The sequence below is a fragment of the Nicotiana tomentosiformis genome, chromosome 1 (assembly GCF_000390325.3).
Source record: "Nicotiana tomentosiformis chromosome 1, ASM39032v3, whole genome shotgun sequence".
NCBI lineage: Eukaryota > Viridiplantae > Streptophyta > Magnoliopsida > Solanales > Solanaceae > Nicotiana > Nicotiana tomentosiformis.
In genome coordinates, this window is record NC_090812.1 from 18,769,651 (window position 1) to 18,791,148 (window position 21,498).

Below are 21,498 nucleotides of genomic sequence, written 5' to 3' on the forward strand. Positions count from 1 at the left end.
AGATCAAGAGCAATAATATCCAAGTCGTGGCATCGACAGTCTTCCTTCACAGCAGGAAAGCTAGAAGGACGGATGGAAGAAGGATACCTACTGACGGCCCATGTACAAGAGTTAGCAGTAGAAAATTTTTCTTCAAAGTCTTTTTTAGTAATAAGACTTCTAGGGATGATGAAGCATTGTTGGAGGAGCAGAGTCCTCGGCCTGGTTCTTGATCTTTGAAAAATCGGTATGCTTTGAGGAAGAAGCCATTGTATGGAAGAAGGAGAAGGTTTTTTGTTCGAAGAGAATTAGAGAAAAGATGAAGAGCAAGATGCAAGTTAGATAAGGGAAGCTTGAAAAATTATGGAGTATAAGGGAGAAGGTTGATACGTATAAGTAAAATTCATGGCCATGATTACCTCGATAATCGGTAAAAGTTATGTTGAATCATGGGATGACGCGTGTTTGGGGCATTAAATGCGGAGAGACATGCGTCTAATCAACCGTCAAAAGCCTTTAGAGGGAATTATAGTAATTCCCGTCAAAAGAGTGTTTCTACCAACTTTCCGGCAACACAAAGTTATGTCACCGGAAAGCAGGGGGACTATCTGTATAGGGTAAAATATGATATGGCTCGAGGCCGTCCAAAAAAGGGACACGTGAAACCCAAGACGGGAGATGGCCAAAGACCGAATGCAACTGTTTTGTTTGTCACCGGAAAGAATAACGCTCATAAAGATGTGATAAATGCTTTTCGTTCGGTAGCATTTAATAGAGAATATTCCATGGTATTAAGAGCAATTATTCGTTACCGGAAATTTAACATTTATGTTTACCGTTACATCTTCATCATGTCCCTCATAATTGACATTAAAGAAGGGCACAATCCTAGGACCTTCTTCCCTAGACATAGCTATAAATAGTGAGCTGAGTTATCATTGTAAAGGGGTTGAATTTTCTAGCAAACTTACGCTACATTCTATATAAAGCTTAATACAATCTTATCTTCTTGCTTTTTGGATTTCGTTGTTGTTGTACCCGGAAACCCGTTACCGGAACTGTTGCTTCTGCTGTTTCGTCTACATCCTAAGGCTAAGTATGGCATAATTCTTCGATTATTTTATTATTTCAGGATCAAATTAATTAACTTGTTTAAAAACCACGTATAACTTTAATTATACCATTTTACGGGTAAACATGATGTTTCTGATTCAAATATAAATCTCCATTTATCTCAAATTAACTATCTTAGTCAGCCACCACTGAGAAAAGGGATCTAGAAAGTGAAAATTAAAAACAATTGACTGCAAAATGTCAGCCAAAAGTTTGCCATTTTTAAAAGTTTATGACGGCTGAGGTGTATTTTTTTTTTTTTATACTCTCTCTTTTTTCCCTTTTTTACTTTCCCTTGTCTTCTGGAAATCCCTCTTTTACAATGAATAATAAAAACTACATACTCCTCCTCGTAACTCATAACCTCCCACAGGCATCTTCAATAAACATTTTGAATTACAACTTGTTTTGTGAGTTTCAGATATGTAGAATATAACTAGAATGTGATGCTCGTTTTGTTCATTATATTCTGCAAGTAAAGAAATTAACATACAGTAATAGACTTGGTCGAATATAAATTTTTAATAAATGAGTACTAAACTTTCCATTAGAGTCGCGTATCCATAATACTCAAATATATAGAACACTAATATAGTTTGACTGGCATTCTCCATCGATTAAAATACCTAATATCTGTCACTTGGGGGACATTAGATAAAAAATAAAATGGCCGATTTCCAATTACTGTTATAAGCAATTTCAATAACGCAAAGATAATTTCCGGTTGTGTTGTCTTTCATTACTTTAAAAATATTTAAAAATTAAGAGCGCAATTATAAGAGGTTACAAGTGAAATGCTGATGTCACTAGCTAGTTCAATTTTTTTACAAAATTGGCCATTGTACACAAATTTGACCGCCATGATTCGCTTCATCGCCACCACAACCACCGTCATCCACCACCATCTCCGGCAACAAATCCGCACCTTCGTCAACGCAAGAATCAAATGGGTACGAGACCCATACCTCGATAAAGCAGTAGAAAAGGAAAAGAACCTCAAACCATTATACTCTCTCAAGAACTTAATCCTTTCACATCCCTCAAAATCTCTACCCCTTCGCACCATTTCCCCTCTCAAACCCCAACTCAATCTTCCCACCACTGCTCTCAAATTCATCCAAAATTACCCTTTTGTTTTCAAAACTTTCAGGCCTCCTGTACCCTTATCCACTCTACATGTAAAGCTCACTCCAAATGCACTATCTTTACATAATGATGAGACCCTTTTTCTTAGTCTTTCACATTACCGTAAAGATTTAGCCCAAATATTAGCAAAGCTATTGATGCTCACAAGAGCTAAAAGACTTCCTTTTTATGTTATTGAAAGGTTTAAATTTGACTTGGGTTTGCCTCGTGATTATTTGTTGAGCTTTTTACCTGAATTTCCTGAGTATTTTCAGATTTGTCAAATGGGTTTTAAGGATTCTGATGGTCGTGAGGTTTTTGGGTTGGAATTAATTAAATGGAGGGAGGATTTAGCTGTTTCTGTAATGGAGAAAAGGGTGAAAAGCGAGGATTTGTGGGGTAGGAAAAGAGTGCATATAAGGTTTTCGATGAATTTACCAAGAGGATTTGATTTGGTGAAGAAAGTGAGGAATTGGGTTGAGGAGTGGCAGAATTTGCCTTACATTTCACCTTATGAAGATGCATTTCACTTGGCTCCTAATAGTGATCAAGCAGAGAAATGGACAGTTGGGGTGATTCATGAACTGTTAAGTTTACTTGTATCAAAGAAGACAGAGAGGGAGAATATTTATTGCTTAGGGGATTATTTAGGATTTGGAATAAGGTTTAGAAAAGCTTTAGTGCATCATCCGGGTATATTTTACTTGTCGAATAAGATTAGGACGCATACTATAGTTTTGAGGGAGGGATTTAACAAGAACATACTGGTTGAGAAGCATCCATTGATGAGAATGAGATACAAGTACATCAGTCTCATGAACAGAGTGTTGAGAAGGGGAATACCAATCAATGCTGGAGCTGTTAGGTACAGGAAGCGGCTGACTTCTTCTTTGAAAGGAGGAAAAAGGAAGGAAAATGAGAAGAGGATGAGACAGGTTAAAAGTCTAGAGACTTGAGAAGTTTGAAAGATTCGACAAAGATATGACAAAAGTGACAATAGAAAGACTAGATTATTTGACAATGATAATTTTATGATTATGCACGATGCTGCAAAGGCTGTTACCAGACGGAGTATTCTGTGAGTAATTGCAATATGTTGGTGTCTGGGAAATGAGGAGTCCAATGGCTGTAGAAGCATGGGAATGCTGAAGAATAGAAGAATAGTACAGCTTGTCGTTACACAGATTGGAAAATTTGGCCTTCGAAAGTGACTCTTGTACTTTGATGGCAATCATCCTTGCTTAAAAGAAGGAAGAAATAACAGGATTGTCTGCATAGACAAGTAGAGTTGGGCTGCTATATCACATACTAGGATCATCCAGGATGCTGTTTCCTTGGCAAGTTTCTTGTTCTTACTAGTTGGTGTTTAAATTATTCATTTGTACCTTGCCTTGACTTCTACTTGCTATGTGATGTTAGCTATATTGTGCAAGTAAGAAATTGACATAGAGTAATAGAGGCAAAAGCAAGGAAAAGGAGAAGAGGATGAGACAAGTTAAATGTCTAGAGACGTGAGAAGATTGGACAACGATATGACAATAGAGACAGAAGACGTAAATGATACTTATATGATCATGCACGATGCTATAAAGGCTTGTATATAGATGGATTTGTGTGTCAGTAATTCACTATATGTTGGTGACCAGATGTTGCTGGAATCTTGGCAATGCTCAAGAATAGATGAATGGTACAGCTTGTCTTTATATGGATATACAGGGCAAAACAAGGTAAGGAAACCTTAGTATGCACGACAAGCTGACAGCCGCTGCTGAAACTGTCTTTACATTGGATGATTTGGCCTCTGGCTGGATAACTATTATCAAGATTGCCTTCTCTTTCCGTCCCTTCTGAAGTGAAGGGAGACTCGTGCCCTTCGAAATGGTCATATTCTTACTATGATGGCAATCCCTCTTTGCCAAAAGGAGAGCGCAAATTGGAGGTCTGTATCAAACAAATGTTTAACCATCTTGAGTGAACATACATCATGTGATACTTGCCCAAGGTGAGTTATGATCATCTCTAATCTTGTCTAATTTTGTATGGCGACACATCCATTGCAACATTTCCAATATTCCATATTTAGAACACTCTTCCTCAACATTAATTCTCATATAGAATATTGCTCATCTCACAACTATGCTATAGATCTTATTTTTCAATTTGGTAAGTATATTCCCGACACATAACGCTCCTGTAAAAGTTAAAACTCCTCCATTTCAATCATATGATTGTAATTTTAAGTTGCATGTAATTTGGACTGACTATTCCAGGTGGAATTTCGTTTACTAACAAGAATATGAAAATATTGTGTTCTCATGTTGGTTTAAGAACGTGGAAAAGTCACTAAGAAATAGAACGAGAAGAAGAAAAACAAAACCAATAAGTATGAAATTATGAAGTATTCATGAGTGTGAAACAATGGGGATTCCAAGACTATTAAGAGGAGATCTTGGGGAATAAATTTTCTCACTCATTTTGACAGTGCGAAACTGAGAAAGGGGGAAGAAAGAGTTGGAATGATTATTCTTTCAGAGACGATTCCTTATACTAACTTTTTGTCAGAATTTCAATGTAATGAAAGGGCATCATAAGCTAATGTTAAATTTTTTTAATTTTTTTTTTTTGAGTTGAAAGAGAGCATATGTAACTCTTAAAGAAATTTTTTGCTGAACCAAGACTTTCAAATTTCTAAAAAGTGTAGTTATTAGTACATTTTTTCAAATGAATTTCACAAATAAATGCCATTTTGAAAAGAAAAAAAAGTATTATGAAAATTAACCATTTGTAAGTGGAAGTTGAAAGTATGAAACTTCTTGAAAACTGAAATTTACCTTCAGACCACAACTTTTACTTGAATTTTTATTCAAGATCAAGTTTAAATTTTATTCTCATTTTCGCAATCAGCGCGAATTTACAAGTGAATTCCTAACTACTTGTCGTTAGGTGTTCGGACAAACGAAGAAAAGTATTTTTGGACAGCAATATAAATAAATTTCTGTTGTGTATAAGAAGTTTCAAATTTTTGCTTATTCTAATAAGCCGACACTGATGCATAAAATTAAAATTTTAAAGACAAATCTATCAGTACCAAAAATTTATATTTAATTATCACTCATAATCCATCTATCTCTCAGATATAAAAAGACCCTCTTTCTGATCTTTTTTGTTTAACATATTTATATTAATTAACAACTTTGAATTTTGTTTATGTATGACGGGCGTCAATGGTAAGGTTTTGGACGGGTATTTTTAAAATATTATACCATGCTAATATTTCGATTATTCTATCATGCATAATTAAAATTAGGCTTTTCAAAACAATATCGGTCATCTCATTTTTTATTCATTATCAATAATAATTCGGTAATTTTTTTATAATTTCTTTTAAAAAACGTCATCTAAAAGTCACACCCATATCTAATTCGTTATATTAAGGGAAAAGGCACAAGTCCCCTCAAACTATGGACGAATTTTCAACTACAAACCTTATCTTTGCGTGAGTTTTATTACCACCTTCAGCTATCTCAAAACGAAATAAATAATGCCCTAATATTAGATAACCAGATTCATGGCAGGCGGTGAATACACGCGCTGCCACGTGTTATTTCATTTTTTTTAAAACATTTCTTCTTTTTCGTTCCTTCTTTCCTTATTTCTCACTCTATCACATTTCCTTTTGTTTTGCTTTTCTTTTTCATTCTTACTTTTTCTTCTCTCGTTATTTTGTTTCTTATTTTTCAGTTTTTTCTAACCTTGGTTGTCGATGCCGTGGTAGTGGAGCTAAATCTTGATCCTTCTTCAACAGTTCAATGCTCTGTTTGGTAGGGGAGAAATACTAAAAATTTAAGAATGTTGTTGTTAGATTCTGTAAGAATAAGTATATTTATCATTAATCGACTCTTGCAAGAAAAAAGAGTAGACACAGACAAGGAAGAAGATTAATCCTGTAATGACCCAACCGGTCATTTAAACTTTTAGAACCCCGTTCCCTAAAAATAAAACTTTCCGTATGTTTACCCGAAAAATGGATAGAGTTGAATTTATACGCAGTTCCGAAGATATGTGGTACAACTTAATACAAAATGCAAGGATAAATAAATATGTGAATATAGATTGGAGAAAATGTAATCTAGACAAGGCAATCACGAATAGTGAATCTTAGGATTTAACAAAATAGAATCAATCTAAGAAACTAGAATGATCACTCTTTCTTGTAGAGGAAATAATATTTTTGTTATAATGTAAATCTCAGAAAAAAGATGTGCCTGCAGAAAATGATAAACAAGCCCTTTTATAGTGGAGGGATTTGGCTCCAAGCATAATAAAATAAACATCTAGTGAGAGACCCATGATAAATCAGCTTTTCCATAATTTCTGCCAAGATTCCCTCTAGTGGGATTACAACGGCTTTTGTCTGCGAGCTCGATCTTGCTTAGAATCCTCGGTTTTGGTTCGAGCTCGATTTCGGCTCGAACTTGTGACCTTGGTTCGAGCCCGACCCTGGTTCGAGCCCGACCCTGGTTCGAGCCCTTGAATTGATTCCAAGTCGACGTAGGTTGGTTTTTGGATTATCAACATGATAGATCTACCCGCGTCATAGTTCGATTCTTGTTCGAGTTTGATTATGATATCGATCTCATCACGAACCGGCCTCCCCGGGTTCTAGGCTAGTTCGTGCCCCCTTCGGGATCTTACTTCGATACACCACCCTTCGAACCGTACCAGACATGCCAAGGCTGAAATCTATTTCGACCGTATACAGATAGTCCCCTCGTTTCTCAGAAAGAAATATAGCGAGAAACGATACGATTTTCAACAGCTCGATCGGATTATATCTTGTCGCTTCCATCAGGTTCGACCATGACGCATGTGGTAGCTGTCCCGTTGGTTTAGTCTTTCAAGGCATTTAATGCATGTCAAGCGGTGGTCGGCCACTACTGATAATGAACCGCCATCGTTTTGAACCTATAAATAGCTCTCACTTTTATCTTTTACCATTTTTACATCTTCTATCTTCTAAAATTTCTCAATTTCTTCTTTATACTCTCCAACTTACCAAAAAAACTGTGATTTCTTTCCGAAAGGACCCCTCAATTCTACCAAATCTCTATCACTTTCTTCTACTCCTTACTTTTGAATTCAAAAATGGCGAAAACATCGCAAACCGTTCCTCAGAAAGAGAAAGCTTTATCTTCACAGTGTGTCGCCGATGAGACACCTGCGGAACCACGGCCAGAGGAGTGTGTCCCCGGAGCGTGCGTCCTTACTTCAGATTTTAAAGTTGATAAAGGTTCATTGGTCCCTGGCCGGTGTGAGCCGGTATCGAGGTACATGTGTTCGATTACTGAGAAGCACCTAGATCTGTTAAAGAAGGACTGCAATTGGGGTGAAAAAGAAGTGATAATACCTACCCCTGACGAAGATATCACTTCTTACGTGAAAGGGTTTTTGAATGTATATACTTACCCTTTCACTTTGGGTCCCCTCGATTCCGTCGTTATCGACTTCTGTCGATAGTATCAGGTAACCTTAGGCCAGGTCCATCCTTCTTTGTGGCGGATCGTTATCCTGATCCGATATTTCGTGAACAAAATCGAGGGGATGTCGTTCACCCTCATCATCTTATCCGGCTGTACCGTCCCCGACTTTTTCGGGGAGGGTTAATAAAACTCCAGCGTCGGGCTACCAAGGCTTTGTTCTCGAGTATTGACGAGGACAGGGACCGGGGTTGGATGAGCAGGTTCGTTCGAGTAAGGACTTCGGACCTGATCCCGACTGAAAAGATGCCCTTTCCCGAGGAGTGGAATATGAAACGTAAGTGTGATCTTGTTGTTGCTTCTATTTTGTTCTTTCATTTATTCTCTTATCAACACTCCTCTTTTCGTGATGTAGCGGTTCTCTGGATGCCCGGAGCGGTTCCCGACCTCAAGAATTGGGTACGGGCTCTTGTTTCGACTTCCACATACGCCGAGCGCTCATGGCGTGATTTGTCTAAGGGTCGGTGGGAGGCCAAAAATCACGGTAAGCTCATTTCTCGGACTCTGACGAGGCATTTCTCAAAATATTTTTTATAAGGTTTCCCATATGCAGGTTTGGGTAAAGACGCGGTGTTGAGACCTCTGTCTAATGAGGAGGATGTTTCGACCTCCGTCCCAAAGCCGGTGAAGGAAAATAAAAGGAAGAGAGCTTCGTTGCCCGAATATCCAAAACCAAAGAAGAGGACGGCTCGTAAGCCGAACAAGAATGTTATTCCTTTGACCGTAGAATCCGTTTTGCGCCTAAGGGATGAAGAAGAAGAAGAAGAGGACAATGAGTCCACGCTAGCGGTCCAGACGAAGAGAGCCACCGATGCTTCATTGTCGGCTGGATCGATGATGCCCTATGGGGCTCCGTCTCAAACTGAAAATATACCGGAGAAAGGTTCAGGTAGAGTCCCCGAACTATCGGATGTCGAAGACGCCTCTCATCGGAGTCAACCGGCAGGGGTTACAATCGAAGAGCCCCTCGAACCCCTCCGAGCCGAGGAGAATGCTCCGAGCGAGTCACTTGGGGCAACAGCGATCGAGGATTCGCCTACCTTTCCCGCTTTTTCCGCAGGAGTGATTCGGGAAGCTCAAGCTCTAGGGGCCCTCGATCTAGATAGGCCTCACGATGAAGAGGATCCGTTTCGTGACCTGTTTACTGGTATCGAGGATGTTGCCGGTGCCGGCGATGAATCGGATATTTTTTACGGTTTTCGGCAGGCTTTGAACCAGGTGAGTCTTTAAAAATCTTTTTGTTGGTACTGGCTTTATGTTCATTTTTCGTTAACTTTGCTTCTTGTTTCTTCGTAGGCTGCGGCAGTCCATCGAGAACAATGTTCTCGTTCCCAGAATGAGCTGCATCGATACGCGCCGACCTAAACCGCGCTACCGACGAGAGGAACTCTCTCAAACTTTCCTTAGGGCAGAGAGAGGAGGAAATAAAAGATCTACGAGCCGAGCTGGCCAAGGCTTATTGAGACCAGAATGATTTGTCTGAGCGGGTAATGATGCTTTTGAAAACCTATGGGTTCGATACCGAAACGATAGCTAACATCTCGGTCTCACAGCTGCAGCAAAAAATCGAGATGATAGGGAAGCTGCGTGAGGAGGTCGATGTGATAAGGATGGAATCCTTGCGGTGGAAAGAAGGTATGGACTGCTTTGCTGCAGAAAAAGAGACTGCTCGAGCCCAGTTATCATCGTCTGAAATCCAACTTCAGAAAATGAAGGAAAAAGGCCTGGTTCAAGCAAGAAGAATTGAGGAGCTTGAGGCTCGGTTGGCCTCAGTACTCGCCAAGGCCGAATCCGATGCTGAAATGGCAAAGGCTTATGCGGATGTGCTCGTGGCCGTCTATCGGGCTGATGCTGAAGCTGCCCAAGTTCAGGCAAGAGAGGCAGCCGAATCCGCCGATGGTCGGGCGCATTGGGTCGCCGAACTTGCTAAGTACCTATCCAGAAGAGAAACTCTCGAGGAGATTCATGCTCGCGGCTTCGATATCATGGAAGAGATAAAAAAGGCAAAAGAACTCGAAGCTGATGCTGAAGCTCTGGTTTCCGATGATGATGACGACGATGATGGGAGTAAGAGCGGATCCGAGAACGGGGGGGAACCTGATAAAGAAGAGACCGCTCCCGTTTGAATTTTTTTTTCCTTAGTTCTTAGTTTTTACGCTGTAGCCACCCATGTAGATAAATTTTTGTGTATAGGCATATCTCTTCTTTCGCTGACTCGCTTTTGTTTCTGTTTCCTGTGTTGCGAGGATTTGCCTTATGAACATTTCCATAATGTTTTAAGCCACTTAATCAAACTTGGACCTCGTAGTCTCTGCAACCGAGCGATCGTTTATTCAAACTTGAGGCAATGTAGCCCTTTAGACTTATTAGTTGTCAATGATTCGATCTTGAAGAGAATAGAGCCCGTGGGCGTGACGGTCGAGCGAGTGTTTGCTTGTACTCGAATTAATGTAGCCCGTAGGCTTGTTTGAGTGAATGATTCGAACTCGAAATTAATGTAGCCCGTAGACTTAATAGCCGAGTGAGTGTTTTCTCGAACTCAAAATAAAAAAATAGCCCGTAGGCTTGGTCGAGTGAATGATTCGAACTCGAATTAATGTAGCCCGTAGGCTATTTGGTCGAGTGAGTGTTTGCTCGAACTCGAAATAAAAAATAGCCCGTAGGCTTGATCGAGTGAATGATTCGAACTCGAATTAATGTAGCCCGTAGGCTATTTGGTCGAGTGAGTGTTTGCTCGAACTCGAAAATAAAAAAATAGCCCAGGGCTTGATCGAGTGAATGATTCAAACTCGAGTTAATGCAGCCCGTAGGCTTAATGGCCGAGTGAATGTTTGCTCGAACTCGAAATGAAAAATAGCCGTAGACTTGATCGAGTGAATGATTCGAACTCGAGTTAATGCAGCCTGTAGGCTATTTGGTCGAGTGAGTGTTTGCTCGAACTCGAAATAAAAAATAGCCCGTAGGCTTGATCGAGTGAATGATTCGAACTCGAATTAATGTAGCCCGTAGGCTATTTGGTTGAGTGAGTGTTTGCTCGAACTCGAAAATAAAAAATAGCCCGTAGGCTTGATCGAGTGAATGATTCGAACTCGAGTTAATGCAGCCCGTAGGCTTAATGGTCGAGTGAATGTTTGCTCGAACTCGGAATGAAAAATAGCCCGTAGGCTTGATCGAGTGAATGATTCGAACCCGAGTTAATGCAGCCCGTAGGCTTAGTGGTCGAATGAATGTTTGCTCGAACTCAAAAATAAAAAATAGCTCGTAGGCTTAATGGTCGCATTATATCTTAATTCTTCGCATGTTATTACACGCCTGGGTTCGGGCCACCCTATACGAGCATGGCTCGCTTTGACCATTTGGCTCTTTACAGTTTTCCTATCGGGACCCTGTTGCTGTTAAGTAACTTTCTTATGGGGCCTCGGATATTATTATAAATGTTGCACGACCAGTGGTTGCCTCATTAAAAACCTTGCCGAAAAATCCATTTGGGATAAAACCGGTCTAAGGGAAAAAGAGTGCAACACGTGCTTTCTGGCGAGAGATTCGTCCCTTGTTAGGACTTCTGCAGGGGTCAGTTTCGAGATATAAACGAATATGGAAAGGTTGTACCTTAACAGTAGTACCGTTTTAGATGTGATACATTCCAGTTGCTTGATAACTGTTTGCCGTTTATAACGCCGATCCTGTACGACCCCTTTCCGATGTCCTCGAGTACCTGATATGGTCCTTCCCAATTCGGTCCTAGCTTCCCTTCATTCGGATTTTGGGTATTGATGGTAATTTTTCTCAACACTAAGTCCCCAGGCTTGAAATGGCGGAGCTTGGTTCTTCGATTATAATACCTTTCGATTCGCTGTTTTTGGGCGGCCATTCGGACGAGGGCAGCTTCTCGCCTTTCGTCCGATAGTTCGAGGCTTGTGTTCATAGCCTCGTTATTTGATTCTTCCACCGAGAATCAAAATCTGGCACTGGGTTCACCAACCTCGACTGGTATCAATGCTTCGGATCCATATACTAAGGAGAACGGGGTCGCCCCCGTACTGGATTTGATGTTGTCCGATATGCCCAAAGGACTTCGGGTAGGATTTCTCTCCATCTCCCTTTAGCATCGTTCAACCTCTTCTTTAAGTTTTGAATGACAGTTTTATTTGTTGATTCGGCCTGCCCATTCCCACTGGGGTGGTATGGTGCCGACAGTATCCTTCTTATCTTGTGGTCTTCGAGGAATCTTGTTACTTTGCCGCCAATGAATTGCTTTCCATTGTCACATACTATTTCGGCGGGTATCCCGAACCGGCATATGATATGATCCCAAATAAAGTCTATAACTTCTTTCTCTCTTATTTTCTCGAACGCCTGCGCTTCAACCATAAAAATTATCAGTCATAAACAAAATGAATTTGGCTTTACCTGGGGTCGATGGCAGAAGGCCGACGATATCCATTCCCCATTTAATAAAAGGCCACGGGGATAGAACCGAGTGGAGTTGTTCTCCGGGCTGGTGGATCATTGGTACAAACCTTTGACATTTATCACATTTATGAACAAATTCCTTCGTATCTTTGCCCATATCGATCCAATAATACCCTGCTCTAATTATTTTTTGGACTAATGTGTCGGCTCCAGAGTGATTCCCGCAAGTACCCTCATGTACTTCCCGTAGGACATAATCGACATCCCCCGGGCCCAAGCATACCGCCAACGGTCCATCGAACGTTCTTCAGAACAGTGTTTCATCTGAAGCCAGAGTGAATCGAGCAGCCTTGGTCCGTAGGGTTCTGGAATCTTTAGGGTCCAATGTGAGTTTTCCGTTTTTCAAATATTCGATATACTTGTTTCTCCAATCCCAGGTTAAGCTTGTAGAATTTATTTCGGCGTGTCCTACTTCGATTACCAATCTCGAAAGTTGAACAACATTCCCCGAGCCTGTATCATCTACCTCGACCAACGACCCCAAATTCGCCAGTGCGTCGGCCTCATTATTTTGTTCCCGTGGCACATGCTGTAAAGTCCATTGTTTGAAATGGCGCAAAGTGATAAGCAGTTTATCTAAATACCTCTGCATTCTACCTTCTTGAACTTCGAAAGTTTTGTTTACTTGACTCACCACCAGCAAGGAATCGCAGTTGGCTTCAATGATTTTTGCTCCCAAATTTCTAGCTAGCTCAAGACCTGCAATCATGGCTTCATACTCGGCCTCGTTGTTAGTCAATCTGATAGTTTTAATAGATTGTCTAATAATGCCACCCGTGGGCGGTTTCAAAACTATGCCCAGCCCGAACCCCTTTACGTTCGAAGCCCCATCCGTAAAAAGGATCCATACCCCAGATGATGTACCTGATTTCAACAGTTCTTTTTCGGCTTCGGGTACGAGGGCTGGTGTGAAATCGGCCACGAAGTCTGCTAGGACTTGAGACTTGATGGCCGTGCGGGGTTGATATTCGACATCATACCCACTGAGTTCGACGACCCATTTGGCCAGTCGGCCTGATAACTCGGGTTTGTGCAAAATATTACGAAGCGGGTAAGTGGACAATACGCATATGGGATGACATTGGAAGTATGACCTTAACTTCCTCGAGGCGCTTATCAGTGCAAGCGCCAACCTTTCTAGGAGCGGATATCTAGTTTCCGCCTCTCCTAAGGTCCGACTCGTATAATAAACTGGGAATTGCGTACTTTGCTCTTCTCGAACTAGGACACCGCTTACGGCTACTTCCGATACTGCCAAGTACAAACAAAGTTTCTCGTCCGTTTTTGGAGTGTGAAGCAGTGGTGCGCTTGATAGATATCGCTTTAGTCCTTCTAATGCTTGTTGGCACTCCGGGGTCCAAGAAAAATCGTTCTTCTTTTTTAGTAGAGAAAAAAATTTATGACTTCGATCGGATGATCTCGATATGAATCGGCTTAAGGCGGCGATCCGACCCGTTAGTCTTTGTACGGCCTTCACGCTGTCTACGACGGTGATGTCTTCAACAGCCTTGATTTTATCGGGGTTAATCTCTATTCCCCGATGTGATACCATGAAGCCGAGGAACTTGCCCGAACCGACCCCGAAGGCACATTTTTCGGGGTTGAGCTTCATTTTGTATTTCCTCAGAATCTCGAACGTTTCCTGCAAATGATTAAATGGTCCTCTGCGCGCAGGGATTTGACTAACATGTCATCAATATAAACCTCCATTGATTTTCCTATTTGTTCTTCGAACATTTTATTCACTAGGCGTTGGTAAGTGGCCCCTGCGTTTTTTAGCCCGAAGGGCATCACATTATAACAATACGTTCCATATTTGGTGACAAATGAGGTTTTTTCCTGGTCCTCCGGGTTTATCTGTATTTGATTATACCCGGAATAGGCATCGAGAAAAGTGAGGATCTCGTGGCCGACCGTGGCATTGATCATGCGATCGATGTTGGGCAACGGAAAAGAATCTTTGGGGCATGCTTTGTTCAAATCCTTATAGTCCACGCACATTCTAAGTTTGTCCCCTTTTTATTCGGGATATTTTACCTCCCGAATGGACCTTATTTTGAGAAGTTTGGTTACCTTGTCCTTTATGAAGGCGTTCTTTCTATCGGACTGGGGTCTTTTTTTTTGCTTCACCGGTCTGAACCTACGGTCCAAACTTAGCTGATGTGTTGTTATGTCCGGCGGGATCCCTGTTATATCTAAATGGGACCAAGCAAAACAATCGATGTTATTGATAAGAAATTGAATGAGTTTCTTCCTGAGTTCAGGGCTCAACCCCGTTCCCAAGTATACCTTTTGCTCGGGCCGGCGCTCGATTAATATGACTTTATCTAGCTCCTTGATCGTCAATTTTGTGGCATCGGAGTCATCGGGAATTATGAAAGATCGAGGACCCTTTGGTCTCCATCCTCTTTGATTATCTGGTTGTATGGCTGGGTTGAAACCGCTGTCTGTGATTGCTATTTGGTGTCCTGTTCTCCTTCCGGGCCCGATCCTTTTATCGGCGAAAGTGAGGACATTGGCTTGGCTTCGTCGACGGCGAACATTTCTTTTGCGGCTGGTTGCTCTCCGTACACCGTTTTGACATCTCCCGACGTCGGAAATTTGAGGACCTGGTGTAGGGTCAAAGGCACGGCTCTCATGTTGTGGATCCATGGCCTTTCGAAAAGGGCGTTATACCTCATATCGCCTTCGATCACGTGAAACTTTGTTTCCTGGACAGTTCCGGCCACGTTTATTGGTAAGACTATCTCCCCTTTGGTAGTTTCGCATGCCATATTGAACCCATTTAGGACCAGAGTTGCAGGTACGATCTGATCCTGCAGGCCGAGCTGCTCCACTACCTTCAATCGGATGATATTGGCCAAGCTACCTGGATCGATCAACACACGCTTAATTTTAGTTTTATTTACGAGTACAGATATTACCAGCACGTCGTTGTGAGGTTGGATGACCCCCTCTGCATCTTCATCACCAAAGGACAGAGTCCCCATGGGTGCGTAATCTTGAGTCCGAGATCGCTTTTTCCTCACCATCGATGTTTTAGTGCGTTTACGCATCGGTCCCCGGGGGGGTATCGATGCCACCGATGATCATGTGGATAACGTGCTGTGGTTCTTCTTTCTCGTTCTGCTTGCTGAAATCCCTACTTCTAAAATGGCTCTTTGCCCTATCACTCAGAAACTCCCGAAGATGCCCTTTGTTAAATAGGCGAGCTATTTCCTCTCTTAGTTGCTTGCAATCTTCCGTTCTGTGGCCATGGATACCATGATATTCGCACGTTTGATTGGGATTTCTTCGAGCAGGATCGGTCTGCATTGGTTGAGGCCATTTAGTGTCTTCGATGCGTCCGATGGCCGACACGAGAGCGGATGCACCAACGCTGAAGTTATATTCTAATAATCGAGGTGCTTCTATAGGCTCGGTGTATTTATCGAAGCCGCTCTTACTCATAAGCCCCCGAGAATTTTGTCCCCGATCAATTCTTTGACTGTTCCGAACTGCGTTGCGTGTTGAACCATTGTTCACTCGATCGGCGATGTACGGTCTATATCGGTCTCTGTTCGACCTTTGCTCCCTGTCGGTCTGCTTTTGATTAATAACTGTCTTGTTCTGATGAACAGGTCCTTACGGGGCCCCCGACTGATCATCCTCGACCCTAATTTTTAATTGATATTGGTTGTGCATATCTGCCTAAGTTACCGCTGGATACTCGATCAAATTTTGTTTTAGCTGATGCGATGCTGTCGAACTTAGCTCGTTCAACCCTTGGGTGAAAGCTTGTACGGCCCAGTCGTCGGTGACCGGGGGTAATTCCATGCTTTCCATTTGAAATCGGGATACGAATTCCCTCAGCATTTCCCCCTGCCTTTGCTTTACTTTGAAGAGGTCTGATTTTCTCGTTGCAACCTTTATGGCACCAGCGTGCGCTTTTACGAACAAATCTGCTAACATGGCAAAAGAATCGATGGAATTCGGTGGTAAATTATGGTACCAAATCATAGCTCCTTTCGAGAGAGTCTCCCCGAACTTTTTCAATAGCACGGATTCGATCTCATCGTCTTCCAAATCATTGCCTTTTATGGCACATGTGTAAGAGGTGACATGTTCGTTAGGATCGGTCGTACCGTTATATTTGGGAATTTCGGGCATCCGGAATTTTTTGGGGATTGGCTTCGGTGCCGCACTCGACGGAAAAGGCTTTTGTATGAATTTTTTTGAATCAAGCCCTTTTATCATTGGTGGAGCCCCCGGAATTTGATCGACCCTGGCATTATACGTTTCCACCCTCTTGTCGTTGGCTTCAACTCGTTTTGTGAGTTCCTCGAGCAATTTAGTAATTCCGGGAGTAGTCCCTGATTCCTGCTCGCTAGATTTTACTATAGCAGGCTCTGTTCTGGGAGTGACTTCTCGAAGTGGATTGGAAACCGGCCTGCTTTGTGCACGAGGTTGGCTCTGTAGCTGTGCTATCGCTAATTGCTGGGCTTGCAATATCTCGAAGATCATGCATAAGCTGGCCCCGATCTCTTCTGGGTTTTGGGTGTTTTGGGCTACGGATCGAGCTCCGCCCTGAATACTTCTTTCCGGTTCGGAACGCTGGTTCTCTTCCAAAGCAATTTGTGAATTGACATCTAGTGGTATTTCGGCTCGAATCTCGGGTAGTGCCAAGTTGTTGGTTTCATCTTGAAGGCTAGCTTCGTAATCGGTTGGTGAAGCCATTCGGTCGGCGGCTATTCATAGCCGAGCCTGAATTGAAGATGTTTTTGGAAATAAGTGACCACTGTTATCCTCGGCCCCACGGTGGGCGCCAAACTGTTTATCCGAAACATAGATAGAGTTGAATTTATACGCAGTTTCGAAGATATGTGGTACAACTTAATACAAAATACAAGGATAAATAAATATGTGAATATAGATTGGAGAAAATGTAATCTAGACAAGGCAATCACGAACAGTGAATCTTAGGATTTAACAAAATAGAATCAATCTAAGAAACTAGAATGATCACTCTTTCTTGTAGAGGAAATAATATTTTTGTTATAATGTAAATCTCAGAAAAAAAATGTGCCTGCAAAAAATGATAAACAAGCCCTTTTATAGTGGAGGGATTTGGCTCCAAGCATAATAAAATAAACATCCAGTGGGAGACCCATGATAAATCAGCTTTTCCATAATTTCTGCCAAGATTCCCTCTAGTGGGATTACAACGGCTTTTGTCTGCGAGCTCGATCTTGCTTAGAATCCTCGGTTTTGGTTCGAGCTCGATTTCGGCTCGAACTTGTGACCTTGGTTCGAGCCCGACCCTGGTTCGAGCCCTTGAATTGATTCCAAGTCGACGTAGGTTAGTTTTTGGATTATCAACACGATAGATCTACCCGCGTCATAGTTCGATTCTTGTTCGAGTTTGATTATGATATCGATCTCATCACGAACTGGCCTCCCCGGGTTCTAGGCTAGTTCGTGTCCCCTTCGGGATCTTACTTCGATACACCACCCTTCGAGCCGTACCGGACATGCCAAGGCTGAAATCTATTTCGACCGTATACACTGTATGTGCTTGTAATAATTTATGACTTGCGGGGATGGTTGGTTCGGGATTTGGAAGTGTTTGGGGTGAAACCGGAACACTTGGTTCCTTAAGTTGGCCTTAAAGTGCTCAGTTTGACTTCGGTCAACATTTTGAATAAAACGACCCCAGAATAGAATTTTGATGATTCCAACAGCTCCGTATAGTGATTTTGGACTTAGGAGCGTGTTCGGAACCTTATTTGGAAGTTCGTAGTTAAATTAGGCTTGAAATGGCTAAAAATAAGAATTTAAGTTTGGAAGTTTGACCGATGAGTTGACTTTTTGATATCGGAGTCGGAATCTAGTTCCGAAAATTTTCATAGCTCCGTTATGTCATTTATGACTTGTGTGTAAAATTTGAGGTCAATCGGAGTTGATTTGATTGGTTCCGACATCGAATGTAGAAGTTGAAAACTCTTAGTTTCATTAAGTTTGAATTGGGGTATGATTCATGGTTTTAGCATTGTTTGATGTGATTTAGAGGTTCGAATAAGTTCGTATGATGTTTTAGGACTTGTTGGTATATTTGGTTGAGGTCCCGAGGGCCTCGGGTGAGTTTCGGATTGTTAACGGATCAAAAGTTGGACTTAAAAACCTGCTGCAAATTTTCCCTTTTGCTGTATATTCTGGGCTGTGATCGAGCCCCAGATCGAAGCCAGATATCGAGCCCCAGATCGAACCTAGAAATTGAGCCCACGATCGAGGCCTGAGTCGAAGCCAGGGACGAGGCTCAGTATCGAAGCCACGATCGAAGGTCCATCTCGAGGGCCATGATCGAAGGCAAGGCTCGAGGGCCAGGATCAAGACCCAAGATCGAACTTGATCGAGGCCATGACCGAGTCCCAGGCTCGAGGCCTGATCGAGACCATGACCAAGTCCCAAGCTCAAGTCCATGATCGATGCCATGACCGAAGCCCAGGCTCGAGGGCCACGATCGAGGCCCAATTTCCGAAGGCTGCCTGGGCAGTTTATAAAAGAGGACATTCGTCCCATTGGCCATTTTTGACGAACTTGAGCTTGAGCAGAGACCACTTTTGTCAGTTTTTCAAGGGAAAAATATTGGGGGTAAGTGATTCTAACTCGGATTTGGTCTACATATACAAGTATATCATTGTTTTCACCATAAATTAGTGTTTTGAGATTTAGATTTGGGAAATTTTTATTAATCTCATAGAAACGATTTTTTTTTGAGATTTCGGTATCGATTCGGAGTCGGATTTGAGTGAAACTGGTATGGTTGGACTCGTAATTGAATGAATTGTCGGATTTTGTAACTTTTGCTGGATTCTGAGACGTGGGCCCTACGAACGAATTTTTAATTAATTTCAGGATTTTTATTTAAAATATAGTATTTTCTTATAGAATTGATTCCTATAATTTTTAGTGATTGTATCGAATTATTTTGGCTAGATTTGAACCAGACATAGTTGGATAATCGTGGAAAAGGCCTTATAGTGGATTAAATTGGAGCAAGACGAGGTAAGTCTCTTCTCTAATCTTGTGAGAGGGAAATTACCTCATAGGTGATTAAAATTAAATAATTGTTGCTAATTGTGGGGGCTACGTACGCACGAAGTGACGAGAGTCCGTGCGTAGCTACTATTAATTCTAAAGTCCGGGTAGTTGAGGACTCAAAGCATGCATTACTTGTGTAAATAGTATTCTTTGATTAATTAATATTAATTGATATATATGAATATATTGTGAATTGTTAGATAAAGATATTAAAGGATGAAAATCTCATAGGCTTGATTTTCTGTTTAAATCAATTAATTGCTAAAAAAAATTGTTCTCCTCCCGAATTTATTTTATAATAAATATACTCTCCTTCCGGAGGCACATAAGAAAATGTCCTCCTTTCTTGTGAAGCGGGCCGAACGCCTCGGCAGGATAGATGCATCTATGGATCGCGCCGCACGTCCCTCGGCAGTGTACACAACACTCTGGATCGGGCCGTACATCCTCGACAGAAATCGTGCTTAATAATAATAATTACACGATACTTTAATAATTTATTTCAGCTTGTGAAGCTAATTAATAAATTGAAAAATCCTTGGAATTTAATGAATTATTATTCTTGCTTGTTTAGGAATTAATTATTACTCCTGTAAATGAGATTTAATTGATAAATTAGAATTTATTTGAATTGAAGGAATTTAATTAATATATTGAGAATTGTTACATTTGAAGGAATTTGATTATTTCTGCTGATTAAATAATTTTTTGTAAATTCTGTAATTCATGCTGATTTAAAAATCCTAGTTTTATTTCAGTTATTATTATTGACACATAGTGAGTATCAAAGTCGGTCATCTCGTCCCTACCACTTCGAGATTAGGCTTGATACTTACTGGGTACACGTTGTTTACGTACTCATACTACACTTGCGGTTCTTTTTGTGCAGGACCTGAGACAGGTACTAGTGGAGGACCTATCATCACATACCCACGTCATCCCGAGGCATAGTGGTGAGCTGCCTTTCTGAGCCGTTCTACAGCTACCAGTGTCTCTTCTTATATTTACATTATGTCTATTTCATTTCAGACAGTATTTGGAGTTTTGTATAATCTACTAGATGCTCATGCACTTGTGACACCAGGTCTTGGCACATACGCATTGGTAGAGTTTGGGTTTATATTTTTTTGGTTTTAAATTTTATCAATGTATGCTTAATTTATTAGAAGGCTTGCCTAGCTATAGTGTTGGGCGCCATCACGGCCTACAGGTGAAATTGGGTCGTGACAACATGGTATCAAAGCACTAGGTTTACGTATCGGATCGGTATCGGATCGGTACATGGTATCAGAGCACTAGGTCGCGGTACAGAGACGTCTGTACTTATCTTCGAGAGGCTATAAGGTGTTAGAAAATTACCTTTTTTCACATTCCATCGTGCAATTAATGTAGCACTAAAAATCCTTCTCTTATTTTCTCACAGATGGTGAGAACGCGCTCGAATGAAGTTCCAGACCAGGGAAGAGCTACTCCCCCAGTTGCTAGAGGCCGAGGGAGGGCTCCAGCCCGTGATAGAGGGCGAGGCCGTCCCAGGACTATTCCAGTTATGCCGCCAGTGGATCCAGCAGAGAATCCCATTATTGAGGAGCAGGGTGAGGTGCCTGTGGCAGAGCCAGCTCCGGTGGACTTCACATCTGCACCGGGATTTCAGGATGTCATCGGTCGTATGCTGCGATTCATGGACAATATGACTCAGGCCGGTTTATTTCCGGCAGACCCAGCCACATCTCAGGCGGGCGGGAGAGCACAGACCCCTACAGCGCAGGCTCATGGATAGGTAGCTGCTGTATATCAGACCCAGGGTGCACTACCCGTGGGTGGAGTTCAGCCAGTGGCAGCAGCTACACCTGAGCCCAGACCAGCTGTAGCCACCGATCCTCAGAAACTATTGGATAGATGGACTAGACTACATCCTCCTGTCTTCGGGGGTGAGCGACATGAGGATCCACAGGATTTCATTGATCGTTGCAAGGATAGACTGTACAACATGAGGGTATTGGAATCCCATGGGATTGATTTCGCTACTTTTCAGCTAGAGGGTAGAGCCCGTAGATGGTGGCAGTCTTATGCTCTTGGCAGACCAGCAGATTCTCCTCCCATGACTTGGGACAGGTTCACCTGTATCTTCTTCGACATGTATATTCCACCCTCCCAGAGGGAAGAGTTGCGGTTTCAGTTTGAGCAGCTCCAG

The 21,498-nt window shown here is 41.9% G+C and overlaps 1 protein-coding gene across 1 annotated transcript; it reads left to right on the top strand.

Annotated features, from left to right (window-relative positions):
- The first annotated feature begins 1,880 nt into the window (after positions 1-1,880).
- Positions 1,881-20,284, top strand: LOC104095444 (protein WHAT'S THIS FACTOR 9, mitochondrial). Its single transcript, XM_070178751.1, has 2 exons — positions 1,881-4,219; positions 20,197-20,284. Exon 1 carries the CDS (start codon positions 1,887-1,889, stop codon positions 3,171-3,173), a length of 1,287 nt encoding a protein of 428 aa, XP_070034852.1. The 5' UTR covers positions 1,881-1,886; the 3' UTR covers positions 3,174-4,219; positions 20,197-20,284.
- Positions 20,285-21,498: the final 1,214 nt, after the last annotated feature.

Excerpts from the sequence above, each read along its gene's own strand:
- LOC104095444 (XM_070178751.1), top strand. The coding sequence starts at position 1,887 with ATGCTGATGTCACTAGCTAGTTCAATTTTTTTACAAAATTGGCCATTG.